General features: G+C 60.7%; 1 protein-coding gene across 2 annotated transcripts; it reads left to right on the top strand.

Annotated features, from left to right (window-relative positions):
• The first annotated feature begins 1246 nt into the window (after nt 1-1246).
• AMOTL2 (angiomotin like 2) lies at nt 1247-8999 on the top strand. Of its 2 annotated transcripts, none has more exons than XM_072042482.1 (10): nt 1247-1413; nt 2008-2759; nt 4080-4308; nt 5139-5283; nt 5525-5617; nt 6363-6658; nt 6756-7048; nt 7224-7396; nt 7565-7714; nt 7894-8999. In XM_072042482.1, exons 2-10 carry the CDS (start codon nt 2074-2076, stop codon nt 7950-7952), a joined length of 2124 nt encoding a protein of 707 aa, XP_071898583.1. In that variant the 5' UTR covers nt 1247-1413; nt 2008-2073; the 3' UTR covers nt 7953-8999. The 2 variants fall into 2 exon arrangements, with proteins under 2 accessions (XP_071898583.1, XP_027320197.3); XM_027464396.3 differs by having other exon boundaries at nt 4077-4308.
• Nucleotides 9000-12793: the final 3794 nt, after the last annotated feature.

Raw genomic sequence — 12793 nt, 5'->3', positions numbered from 1 at the left:
CCAGAGTGGTGTTATCAGCCCAGGAGGGGTTTCCTGCTGCCAAAAATAGAGCGGTGTTGAGATAGGAAGGGAAGCGGGATGACGCAGGCATAGATAATGCTGGTGGATGAGCCAGGGGAGGCAGCCGGGGGGCTCCGCTCCTACCACGCTGCCTCTGCCAGGGCCTCTGCCACGCTGGGTCCCCAAATCCCATCGGGAAGCCCCGGCAGGGCTGGGGACCCCCCCGCCACCCGCAGCGTGGTCTCCACCTTGACCTGGGCTGGAAGCTGGCGTTGCTCAGCCCTCGAACTGGTCAGTGGGCTGCCGAAAACAAGCCCAGCGCCTGCATCGTGGGGAAAGCCGGCTGCTTTTTGGGCTCTGCTCTCACCCATTGCCCTCCCGCGTGCCCGGCTGAAGGATGCCGCTGGCTGGCAGCGGGGCTCTGTCCGAGCGGAGCTTCCCCGGCCCCTCGTCCTTCCCGGGATGGGAAGGGGACGAGCCCGACGGCCCGCTCCGGCCTTTGTTCGGCGTTTGGAAGGTGCCGAATTCCCTCTCTCCGGAATGAGAGCGCTTAATGTCCCGTATCTAATTAGCAATTTTCCCTGCACCTGCCCCTCCGCTGCCCCCCTCCCCGCCACCCCCCGCACCATCTGCCGTCTCGGGGCCCGCGGGCGGACGTGCCGGGGAGCTCTCGGCCAGCACGTGGGGGCAAAGCGGCTTCGTTCCCCGCTGGGAAGGGACAGAGCCCCCATCCCCGGGCACCCCAAGGCCACAGAGCCCCGCTGTGACCCTCCATCGCCGCGTCCCCTCCATCCTCAGCCCTTCCACCCCCTGACGAGCAGCACCTCAGCGCCCATCCCGGGGCTGGGGGTGGCAATGGCTGAGGGGGGGGGGGCATGAGGGCAGAGCAGATGGGGCCGACGGGTACTTTTTGTGTGTGTTTTTTGTTTTATTTTTTAATTATTTTTTTCCCTTTCTGGGGGTGGCTGGCAGACAATGCCGTGCCCCTCGCAGCTTTGATCGCACACCAAGATTGATGCGCCCGGGCCAGCTGGCGGCCGAGCCCCACCGCCCCCCCCCCCCAACCCCCGACCCCCACCTCAGTGCTCGGCAGCTGCACCACGCCGCCACCTCCCCACCCCCCCAATGCCTGCCGCCCCCTCCCCGGCCACCGGGCACCGTCTCCGTGTCCCCCCCGTCCCTTTTTTCCCCTCAGCACCCCCCAGAGCCCCGGCGGCCGGGCTGTGTGAGGGGGGGAGGCAGCCCCGAAATGGCGGCGGCGGGGCGGGCGCTGCTCCCCCTGGCGGCGGTGGCGGTGATGGCGGCGGGGCGGGCCCCGCATTCCGGGCATAGCAGAGCCCGGCCCGGCCCGCAGTCGGCACCGGCCGCGCTCCGGGGACAGCAGCACGGCCTCGGCTCTCTCGCCATGCCCCGGTAAGTGCCGCCCGGCCCCGGGATCCCGCGGGCAGGGGGCTTCTCTTTGCCCCCCGGGACGGGACGGAGCCCCCTCAGGCAGCCCCCTCAGCTCGGGGCTGTGCAGGGCCGGCCTCCTCCCGCTGCCTCGACGGTCCCCGAGCTCCCCTCCGACGTCCCCAAGCTCCCTGCCTGTCCCCGAGCTCCCCTCTGATGTCCCCAAGCTCCCCTCCGATGTCCCCTCGCTCTCCCTCGACGTCCCCTTTCTCCCCTCCACCATCCTCTCATTCCCCTCCAACGTCCCCTCACTCCCTACTGACATCCCCAAGCTCCCCTCCGGTGTCCCCTTGCTCCCCTCCACCATCCTTTCATTCCCTTTCGATGTCCCTTCACTCCCCTCCACTGTCCCCTCGCTCCCTACTGACGTCCCCTCGCTCCCCTCCAACACCCCCTGACTCCCCTCCACCATCCTCTCATTCCCTTCCGACGTCCCCTCGCTCCTCACCAACGTCCCCTCGCTCCCCCCTGACATCCCCTCGCTCCCCACCGACGTCCCCAAGCTGCCCCCCGAGGTCCCCTCGCTCCCCACCGACGTCCCCCCGTCTCCCCACGCAGGTGCCCGCCTCGCCACTAGGTCCCGACGCGAGCTCCTGGGAGGGAAGCGCGGCATCGCCGGCGGAGATGAGGACGGCGGAGGACTCGAGCGGGACGGTCCTGCACCGCCTGATCCAGGAGCAGCTGCGCTATGGGAACCTGACGGAGAACCGCACGCTGCTGGCCATCCAGCAGCAAGCCCTGCGCGGCGGCAGCGGCGGCAGCCCCCGCTCCTCCCTGGAAAGCCTGACCCAGGAGGAAAGCCAGATGGTGCAGCAGTCCACCAGGCAGGAGCCCCAGGGCCAGGAGCATCACGCTGACCACCTCTACTCGGAAAACAGCGGCTACCGCCTCTGCCAGCCCCAGCACAAGGGCGAGGAGCTGCCGAGCTATGAGGAGGCCAAGGCGCACTCCCAGTACTACGCGGTGCAGCGGGGTGGGCAGCAGCCCGGGGGGGCCGAGAGCGGCGCCCGGCGCCCCGACGACTCACTGAAGGACCTGAAGCACGGCCACGTGCGGTCGCTGAGCGAGCGGCTGATGCAGATGTCGCTGGAGAGGAATGGGGCCAAAGCGCACAGCCCCATGAGCTCATCCCACAGCTACCCCCAGCTCTCCCGGCACTACACCCTGCGAGGGCAGCGCCCCGAGGGGCCGGAGCCGCGGGGGCCCCCCCCGGAGTATCCCTACATCATCCCCAGCCAGGATGCGGCCGGCGCTTACCTGCCCCGACCGTGCTCCCGGGATGGTCCCGGCTTCCAGCACCCCGAAGTCAGGTAACCCACAGAGCCTGCGCAGGTGCCATGCTGTTTTTGGGGTGTGGGGGTGCCATGGCTTCGCAGGGCGGCCGGGCAGCACCGTTTGCCCCAGTTTTCCCTGGCGTAGCCAGACCGCAGTTTGTTTTTTTCCAAGCGGCAATGAAAACCCCGCTGTTCTGGGAGGGATTTGGGGTTAATTCAGGAGCTGGAACCAGATCAGGAAATGGCTAAATTCGGAACAGGCACGGGCCAGTGTGGAAGGAAAATGTGCTCCCTGGGGTGGAAAATGCCACCCGGCAATCCCCAGCAAGAGATGCCCGCAGGCCCTGGCACTGGGCTCCCCTCCATGCCACAGGGGAGCTGCTGGGGACTCTGCCTCTGGCGTGGATAAGTTTTGAGCACTTCTTCCTCCAGCAAAGCCCAGCTCCACTTTGAGACCCGTGGGTGCAGAGGTTCAGGCATCGCCTGGCATTTGGGGAGGGCTGGAAAAGGGGGCAAAGAGGGGAACTGCAATAGGCAGGGGGACGCACGCTGCTCCACGCCTTGCTGACCTGCCCGGGCTGAGAGCGATAGCATCTCTGGCAGGAAGCGCTCTCCTTCCAGGGAACAAAGAGGGGAAGGGGAGCCGCGAGGAAGATGCGTTTGTTCTTCCTCACTCCTATATCACCCCGCAGGAATGCGGGCTCCAGCGGGGCGGTCACACGGCTCGGGGTGGCCGAGGCGGCTGTGGGATGTCGAGGAACTCTGAGCGCTGTAATGAGGAGGTATTAATAGTTTGGTGGTGAGCCTTTGAGCCAGGAGCCGTGCCAGGAGCCCTTGCTTTGCCCGGAAAGTAATGAGGAAAAAGGGTAGAGCTGCAGGCTTTCAAGGCGCATCCATTGCTGAGGATTTTCCTAGCTGCATCATCCCCAGTCACAGGGTGGGACTGGAGCCCCTCCTGACACAGCGGCCAGCTCCTGAGGTTCTCAGGTGTCCCAGGTGCTTAAATCCTGGCTGTGGAGGTGCTCAGGCTCCAGTCAGCGCTGTGAGATGGGATTTACTTTGCATTTGAGAGTGCTTGAGAGAGAACACAAACCCTTCCTGGCCTTGGAAGGCAGGCTGGGTGCTCTCAGAGCCTCCCTCATCCTTTTGGGAGACCTGGGGGCACCCAGCACCTGTTTCATCCCTCTGGCGAGCCCAAGCAGCACCCGCAGGTGCTTCGGGAGCTTCGTTTTTCCCCAAGGGTCACCTAGAGGAGTCAAAACACGCGGGCTGCAAGAAATCCACAGGGTGCCAGAGCTGCTTGGCACACTTTCTCCCTGCCAAGCCCCTCAGCATCCCGCTCCTTCCTCCCAGCAGGCTGATGCCATCGCCCGTCCCCGCGGCCTTCCTGCCCGTGCCAAGCTCACTGGGCTCGCTCGGCCCCGCCGGCGTGGAGGCCCTGATGAGCGCCCAGGCAGCCTCGGCCGGCAGCCGGCTGGCCCAGGCGGATGCGGTCCTGCGGGAGAACGAGAGGCTGCTGCGGGAGAACGAGAAGCTGCGGCGGGAGCTGGAGAGCTGCACGGAGAAAGCCGGTCGCATCCAGAAGGTGAGCCGGCCGCTGCGCCGGTGTTGGCATCTCGGGGTGGGATGCGGGGTCCCAGCCCTGCCATTTCTTTGGGAATTGAGCAGCGAGTGTGGATACTCATGGAGCCACCTCTGCTTTGACCCAGGGCTTTGCCCACCGAAGTCCATCCCTCTGGGAGGAGGGGACGTGGCTCCGTGACCTCCCACCCCTGTTGGGAGCTGGTCCCCCCTCCCCGCGTGGCTTGGTGTGCACAGCGAGGCTTTGTCCCCTCTTTTGGGGCAGAGCTCGTGCATTTGCTTCCTTGCCGCCTGGGGCAAACAGCTGCTGGGGAAATTCACCCCCCTTTTGTGTTTTAATCTCTGCCCCCTCCTTCTGGTGGCTGCGCCCTGCAAACAGCTGTGCTTCAGTGGCAGGGCAGCTCCTCGTCCTCACTGAGGGGGGGCAGAGAACCCATTCTGTGCCTCCAGTAGCACTCAGGCTGCCACAGAAAGCCCTTTGTGCGGCTGTGCACAAGGACAGGGCTGTTCCCCGCCGGACAGATGGACACTTGGAGGCACGGGGAGAGGCTGGGCCAGCGCAGGGGGACTGCGGCGCAGCCAAATCCACGCTAGGGCCAGTGAGAAAACTCCCTCTGTGCCCACAAAGCTAAAAGCAGGGGGAAAAAAAAACAGCTTTTCCCCCCAAACACATACTGTGGTGGGGGTTCCTCGTTGCCACTCCCATGGGTTTGCTGAGTCCCGTTGGCAGCTTAGGGCAGGTCAAGAAGCCCGGGCGATGTTTCGCCAACATCTGCCTTTCTTTTCCTCATTCCACAAATATCTCACCCCCGCCCGTCACTTCCTCCTCCCCAGCTGGAAACGGAGATCCAGCGCATCTCGGAGGATTACGAAAACCTCATGAAGGCGTCCTGCAAGCGGGAAGCGCTGGAGAAAGCCATGAGGACCAAGAGAGACGGCGAGATGCGGCGGCTCCAGGACTTCAACCGAGACCTGAAAGGTGAGGGTGGCTGCGACCCATAGGAGCATCGGGGTGGTCCACTTGTGTCCCCCGCTTCCACGGCGGCTCTGGTTGGCCAGACCCCTCCACACCCCCATCCCCGCAGGCGCCCCGAGCCCTTGGCTTTTCCCTGACATGTTTCTTTTTAGAAGTTTCATTACTCTGGGTGTTTTCACTGAGGGCTTCATCCGATCAAAACAGTTATTTTAAATCTGAATTTTTCTTTGCATTTTTGTGCCAGAACGGTTGGAATCGGCCAACAAGCAGCTGGCCAGCAAGACCCAGGAGAACCAGGAGAGCAACCAGGGCACGGTGGCGAAGCTTCTGGCGCAGAGTAAGTCCCTGGGGGCTCGTCTTCACCTGGCTCCCCTGCGGCAGGGACTCGGTGCAGAAGCCTTTAAGCTGGGGGAGGAGGCGGCAGGGGCCGGGTGGGAGCTTTTTGCCCTTCCCCGGGGAGGGCTGTGCTGCTCCGGGCGCTGGACTCGAGCCATTAATCCCGGCCGGCCGGCGGGGTGACCTGCATTCTCCACATTCCTGCTGCTGAGCCGGCTCTTCCAGCACAAAGTCCGCACTCCCTCCCCGCGCCCGCCTGGCCCTTCCTTTGCTCCTCTCTCCTGAGCAAGCTGGGATTTTTTTTTGGGGGGGAGGGAATACAGCAAAATCCATCTCTACATTTCTGCTGTCTGTTATTTCAGCAGAGAGATGGTGTTGGTGTTACAAGGGAGGAATTGCGTTCTCTTCCCTGTAGTGGCTAGCTACAAGCCAGGACTGTGTTTTTGTTTTTTGTTTTTTTTTCTGTCACAATTCAAATTTTGGGCTGCAATATGCCAAAAGGCGGTTTTCTGATGCAGCTAGTGGCCGTGCTTGTGGCCGTGTCCATCAGGACATGTCCATGCTCTGATGTCTGTGCTGCTGGGATGTCAGCCATCACTGACACACCACGTGTGCTGGGCAAGGGCTGCTCACACCATGCAGCTGGGTCAAGAATCACAGGCACGGCCTCTTTTTTAGGGGCATCCACACAGTCTTTCCTCCCTCACCTTTGTGTCTAAGGGGCTGAGCTCTGCGTTTTTCTGCAGGCTATGAGCACCAGCAGGAGAAGGAGAAGCTGGAGCGGGAAGCCTCCCTGCTGCGCAGCGCCAACGAGGACCAGCGCCGGCGGGCAGAGCTGCTGGAGCAGGCGCTGGGCAGCGCCCAGGCGCGGGCAGCCAAGGCGGAGGCCGAGCTGCGGAAGAAGCGGGCGTACGTGGAGAAGGTGGAGCGGCTGCAGGCAGCCCTGGGCCAGCTCCAGGCCGCCTGCGAGAAGCGGGAGCAGCTCGAGCTGCGCCTCCGCACCCGCCTGGAGCAGGAGCTGAAGATGCTGCGAGCTCAGCAGGTGGGGGCATCCTGGGGACCGTGTGGCAGGAGGCGCCGGCAACCTCCATCCCAGCATCTCCTCACCTTCTCTGTGGGTCTTTTTTTGTCTGCTTCAGAGGCAAGCGGGCGCCGCAGGCGGGGGGACGCCCGAGCTGAGTGCCCACAGGCTGTCCGAGCAGCTGAGGGAGAAGGAGGAGAAGATCCTGGCCCTGGAGGCTGACATGACCAAGTGGGAGCAGAAGTACCTGGAGGAGTGCACCATGCGGCAGTTCGCCATGGACGCCGCCGCCACCGCTGCTGCCCAGCGGGACACCACCCTCATCAGCCACTCGCCGCGACACTCGCCCAACAGCAGCTTCAATGAGGACCTCCTGCTGGCCAACCACAAACACCAGGAGATGGAGAACAGGTAGTCCCACCTCAGCAGGCCTGCTTTCCAACGAGCTGCTCGTTGGGCGGTGTGGTCACAGAGCATCCCTGGTGGGTCAGGTGGCCCCAGTGAGGCTTCATCTAAGGCTTCGGCTCCATCACGCTGGCCGATGGTCCTCCTTCTCTTCTCAACTTCTGCCTCTTCACCTCTCCAGGTTAAAAGCCCTTCATGCCCAAATCCTGGAGAAGGACGCTGTCATCAAAGTCCTGCAGCAGCGCTCGCGGAGGGATCCTAGCAAAGCCCTTCAGGGCTCCCTGCGACCAGCCAAGTCTGTGCCATCTGTCTTTGTCGCCTCCGCCGCAGAGGGCACCTCCCGGGGCAGTGCAGGTAAACGAGGGCATCCCAGCCCTCCTCACCTCTGCTTCCCAGCAAGGAGCAGCCTAAAATTTCCCCTTTCGATTTTGGAAGTGGCTCTTCCTAGCTGGGAGGTTTGGGGGCCTGTTGGGTGGGATTTCTTCTGTGCTGACAAATCCCTAATGACGTCTCCTCTGGCAGGCAAAACCACTGCTGACGAAGTGCCAGCGGTGCCCACCGCTGTCCCTCCACCCTCTCACGCCAAGTGTGGCAGCAAGGATGGCAGCACACAGACAGACGGGGCGGCGCAGAGCTGGGGTGAGGGCGCAGAGTGCCCGGCCGGCTCGCAGGGTGAGTCCCATGGTCCCCAGGGACGCTCCGAGGGATGCGGGAGGTGCAGGGAGCAGGGCTGGGTTTGGCTGTCGGCTTTGAGCTGAGACTAAATCCACTAAAACCGAAGCAGCCTGGCTCCGGGAAGAAAATCCTGCTTGCTTCTCCAGGCCTCACGTTCTCCCCTCATTTCTCTGCAGAGAGCTCGGCTGCCCCCAGAGCCCCAGACCTGTCTGACATGGTGGAGATCTTGATTTAAGGCTCTTCTGGCCTCCCTGCCTCGACTTCCCCAGTGCAGCCGGGGAGAGCTGCCGTCACCGTGGTGGAGCTGTCCAAAGAGGAGAGGCAACAGTGCAGTCCTCCACGTCCAGGCTTGGCCCCTGTCCCCACCATGTGCCCTGCGCGTGTCCCTGGGGACGCTGGAGCACCTGGCCCCGGTGGCAGCTGCCTGATGGCCCAGGAGATGTGACCCCCTGTAAATATGCCCCTGTTTTGTAGGACGGGAGCAAATGTATTTATCATTTCAGCCTCCTTCCCCACTTCCCCTGGGGTTTCTTCCCATCCCTCCCTTGTTGACTCCTTCCCATCTCCATCCCCATCTCAGGAGCTGCTGGGAGAGCCCTGGGCACATCCCCCTTTTTTTTTTCACAAAGGAGGGGAATGTAGTGTTAGTTAAGCAAAAAGAAAAAACAAAAACAAACAAAAACAAACAATAATAGAGGGAATGGAAGGTGGAGGAGAAACCTGCTGGAGATGAAATGCTCAGAGTGGAGCAAGCGTGCACCATGTCCAGGTGGGACGTGCCGCCCCGTGGCCCCCTCCTCTACTGGCAGCTGGCTTCTGCCCGTAGCCAATGTTGACTGCTCGGTCCTCAGAACTCAGACACTTCCCAGCCTTGCCCTTTGTGCATATATATATATTTTTTTCTTTCTTCTTCAAACGTGTGCATTTGCTGGACAACTGCATTTTTTATTTTCTCTCCCAGACACGTAAAAAATGCGTTTGGTTCTCATGCATTGTTTACAAAGCGGAAAACAAAGCAAAATATGAAAGAGGAAAAAAAAAAACCCACAACTTAATATATTTTATATTAATATTGGTATTTCTTTTTAAGTATTTCGTGCTGTGAACTTTTTTTTTTCCTGCCAAAGACGACGAGTTCTTGTTTGTGCGTTTTAAGTTATCTGAAGTATTTAAACGTAAACCTGGCTGTTTCGTTATGCCGCCCTATACCGAGATTGCTGTAGCATTCCACTTGGTATAACAATATTTTAATAAAAAAATAAATAAAAACCCACACATCTCGGCCCTCCCTGTGTTCTTTTTGTATGCGATGCCGTGCTCACTCGGGGAAGTGGAGGTTGGGGTGGAGGACACAGCCGTGTGATGCCCCACAACCATCCTCTTCCTCCTGGTGACTTCCTCGCTGCCAAGTCTTCAAGCCCTTCCTGGTCCCCAAGCTCTTCTAGGGCTTCAGCAGCCACCTCTCAGCCCTTCCCGTGCTGCCTGGCTCCCCACGCTTTTTTTCTAGAAGGCCAGAAGTTCTGGTGGTCGAGATGGGGCTGCCTTAGGACTTGCACAGCCACAAAATGATGCTCCCCGGCTTGATGCTCTTGTTGGCCGCAGTCACTTGAACTTAGTTTCTAGCAGCTGTCACACTGATGGCCCACCCTGGAAGGTGGCTTCTGAGCACAGTGGGTACCAGTGGGACGGCAATGCTGAACAGGAGCTCCGAGCCACCCTTCCTATCCGCTGTGTTCCTCCTGTGAGCATGTCTCCATCCCGCTGCAATGCGCAGCCGCTGCACGGCCTCTCTCCCTGCTGTACTCAGCACGGCGGCTTTGGAGATGCCGCGCTGGGGAGCTTTGGCTCCTCGAGCCCAAGGCTGTGGGGGAGCATGGCTGAAAATTTAGGAGCCTCCATCCCTTTAGGGGCGGGTTGGAGAGGCCCAGAGGGATGGGAAGCCCTGAGCTGGGTTGTACCTGCCCTGCCTCCCCCTGCTCCTGCTCCCCAGGGGCTGCAGCGGCCGCTGGGGAAGGGCTGCAGCATTCCTGGCATACCGCAGCGCTCACGCCCGCTGCTTTATTTACCCGAATCCGGATGCAGGTCGGCCTTGCAGCAGGTCTGGCTGCTTGCAGGCGGCTTTTCAAGAGCTGCAAAAGAAAAAAAAGGAAGGGGAAGGAAAGCCCCAAAGCCCACCTATAAAGGAGGCAGGATGGGGCAGGAGGTCCCCTGCTGCTGCAGCCAGCAGGGCCGGGGCTGCTTTGTTTTGGTAGGGTTGCTTTCCAGCTGCAGGAACAGCCTTGATGCAGCTCAGGCAGCAGGGCTGTGGGTTAGGAGGAGCTGAGAACCCACCACAATCCAGCCTGAGGGCCCATGCTGCTGCAGCAGCCTCCACCGGTGAGAAATGCCTCCCAAATTTTGCAGAGAGGGGAGGAGGCGGCAGGCAGGTTGGCTCCGACAACTCCGATTCCCTTCCCTGGAGGCAGTGCCAGGGTAGGAGCTGGGCTCTGTCCCCACAGCACTGCCCCTGTGCCTCGCCCCTTGCATCCCTGGCTCCCCGTGTCCCCGAGGAGCTGCAGATGGCTACCAAGATGGAAAAGGGCCAGCACAGGCTCTGCTCCCAGTGCCACCACCATCACCCCGGTGGCTTCGAGTCAGTCACCGCGTGCCAGGGCAGCAGCTCCCTGCTGGGTGAAGGGGAGGTGGCTCAGGTAGGGATGTTCCCATCCCTCCTGTGGTGTGGTGAGGCTGTGGGCTCTGCATGGGTCAGGGCACAGCTGAGGGGTTCAGTGGTGTCCCCCAATTTTCCTTGCAGCCTGTGGCCACCAGGAGAGCCTCATCCCCCCCACGCTGCTCCCCTGCAGCATCTCTGAAGCCCCGTCTCCTGCTTTCCCTCTTTCCTCCAGGCTCCCTTGGAGACACAGGTTGGAGCTTGGTCCTTGGAGCATCCTCGGAGCTTGGCCTCCTGCTCCAGAAGCTCCCTCCTCCTCCTCCTCCCCCTGCTCTCTGTTTCCACGAGCCAAATGCTACAACTGGAAGGGGGAAGCGGCGCTCACCGCGATCTCCCTGTGAGGGAAAGCACCTCTTTACAAAGCTGAGAAATCCCCGGCTTCCCACCAGGATTAGGCAGAGAGGGAATTTCGCCCGTCTTCCAGCTAGTCCCCATTTTTCTGGGGGAAGATTTGGAGGAGGCTGGGCAGGGGCGAGCTGCCAGGCGCTGCAGCTTCTCAGCAAACCAGTCGGGCAGAGCGCGCCATCGGCTCCATCTCAAGTCCCGGCTTGCTCCGGGGGCCGGCAGGAATGAAGCTCTCCCCGCCGTGCCAGCTCTGCCCTGCTCCCGTTCCTCCCGACCCTGGGGCTTCTCCTTCCTCCCCAGCCCCTGGCCTTTCTCCTCTTCCTCCTGTACTGCTGTGAGGGACGGCGGCCGATGGCTTTTTGGGGCCAAGCAGAAGCGGCCAGAGCGAGCCGGGCGAATTCCTCATTCCTCGTCCCCGCGCCGCGCTGCCTGCCTGCCATCTTTGCATGCAAACAGTAAACAGGCTGTGATTATCCGGGATGCTTTGAATAACTGTGGCTATTTTTTCTCTTCCCAGTATTCTAAAAAGGCAAAAAATTCCCTGTGGTTTCTGAGTCAACTTTTTTTTTTTTTTTTTTCTCTCCCCCCTTGCTCTCCCTTCTCTTTCCTTCCCACCACCTCCGTGACCTTGACAAGCCCGGCCGGTGGGCGAGCTCGGTGCCCGGTTTTGTGCCCGCATGGGGATGCTGCGGGGAGCCCCGGGGGGACCAGAAGGACCCAGGGGTACCCCCAACCTCAGCCACTGCTTGAAAGCTGAGCTGGGCACAGCGACGGGTCCCCCCCGGCCATCAGAATGGCTGAAGCCAAAGGACAAGGGGCGAGGAGGCAGCCTGGGGAGGTGGCTTCTCCTAGGGGGGATTCCACTGTCAGAGCTCCTCGGTCTCCTTCAGAGACCTCCCTGAGCAGGTCTGTGGGAGACCTGAGTGGATTTCGAACAGGTTTGAAGCCAGAAGCTCCTGCACAATAATTTCAAGCTCCTGCTTCGTTATGAGGGGCTGTGAAATCAGCCTGGGTTCGGGCATCCCTCCCCTGCGCAGCGCTCACACTCGGAGCAAGGGAAGGGAAAAATGTGAGAAATGATTTTAGGGAAACGTGTGTTCCTTTAGCTAAACGCCATGCCCACTGCCCCCAGCAGTGCTGGAGTTGTCTCCGGCCCAAAACACCTCTTTATTTCCTCATTTATTTCAATAAATAGGCAGGGGCTGCTTTCTGAAGCTTCTCATTTTCCAACGTGACATTGAAAATATGGAAATGGAAAATTTCCATTTCGACTACAGCTGGAGCAGGGCTTTGTGTTCGCTCGCAGGATTTTGCTGGAGCAGGACAGGCTGAGAGCTCTGTGGGGCTGCGAGCAGGAGGAACGTGTGCCCCTGTCCGGAAACTTCAGAGAAATGGGGACAGTCGTGTTTTTCTGCCTGGATGCTACTTCCAGGCTATAAAACAACCAAAAGCAGCCCAAAAGACGTTGTGGTACCAGGCTGGCAGCCTGTAAGAGATGCAGAACATGCTGGCATCTGCATGGGGTGTCTGGAGATGCTTTGCAGAGCGGTGGCATTGTAGGGGCAGAGCAGCCCCGACGCCAGCGCTGCCTGGACAAACGGCCTCGTCGGGATGGACAGATGACATCTGGACAGGTAGCATGGCTCTGACGCAGCCAGGAGCAGCGGTAATTTCTTTCCCTGGCTTCTCAGCTAGGCTCAGCATATTTTGGTTGCACCCCACCTCCCGTCCCACCATACGCAAGCATGAAAAATGCTGCTGGGCTCCCCACAGACGTGCACAAACACCGGGGGCTTTGCTTCGGGGGGCGCTTTGTCCCTGCACAGCGTCCCCTTGTCCCTATGCAGCGGCACTTCCCTTTCCACTTTAGAGCGAAAACTCTCCAAAACCACAAATGTGTAAGAATTTTTGTTTGTCGATCAAAGAGAAAGTATGCATTTTTCACTGTTCTCATGCTTAGGAAAATTACAGAAATGTTTTGCATGAAATGTAGGGAAAGTAATTGGCTTCGGGCGGAATGA

The sequence above is a fragment of the Anas platyrhynchos genome, chromosome 9 (assembly GCF_047663525.1).
Source record: "Anas platyrhynchos isolate ZD024472 breed Pekin duck chromosome 9, IASCAAS_PekinDuck_T2T, whole genome shotgun sequence".
NCBI lineage: Eukaryota > Metazoa > Chordata > Aves > Anseriformes > Anatidae > Anas > Anas platyrhynchos.
Note: the sequence above shows the minus strand (reverse complement) of the source record. Positions and strands in the feature narration are given on the sequence as shown.

What these genes read in the sequence shown, in the direction of transcription:
- AMOTL2 (XM_027464396.3), top strand. Translation starts at nt 2,074, where the DNA reads ATGAGGACGGCGGAGGACTCGAGCGGGACGGTCCTGCACCGCCTGATC. An exon ending in CACCAGGAGATGGAGAACAG is followed by an intron (nt 7,049 to 7,223) that starts GTAGTCCCACCT and finishes TCACCTCTCCAG; the next exon opens with GTTAAAAGCCCTTCATGCCC. An exon ending in GTGCCCGGCCGGCTCGCAGG is followed by an intron (nt 7,715 to 7,893) that starts GTGAGTCCCATG and finishes ATTTCTCTGCAG; the next exon opens with AGAGCTCGGCTGCCCCCAGA.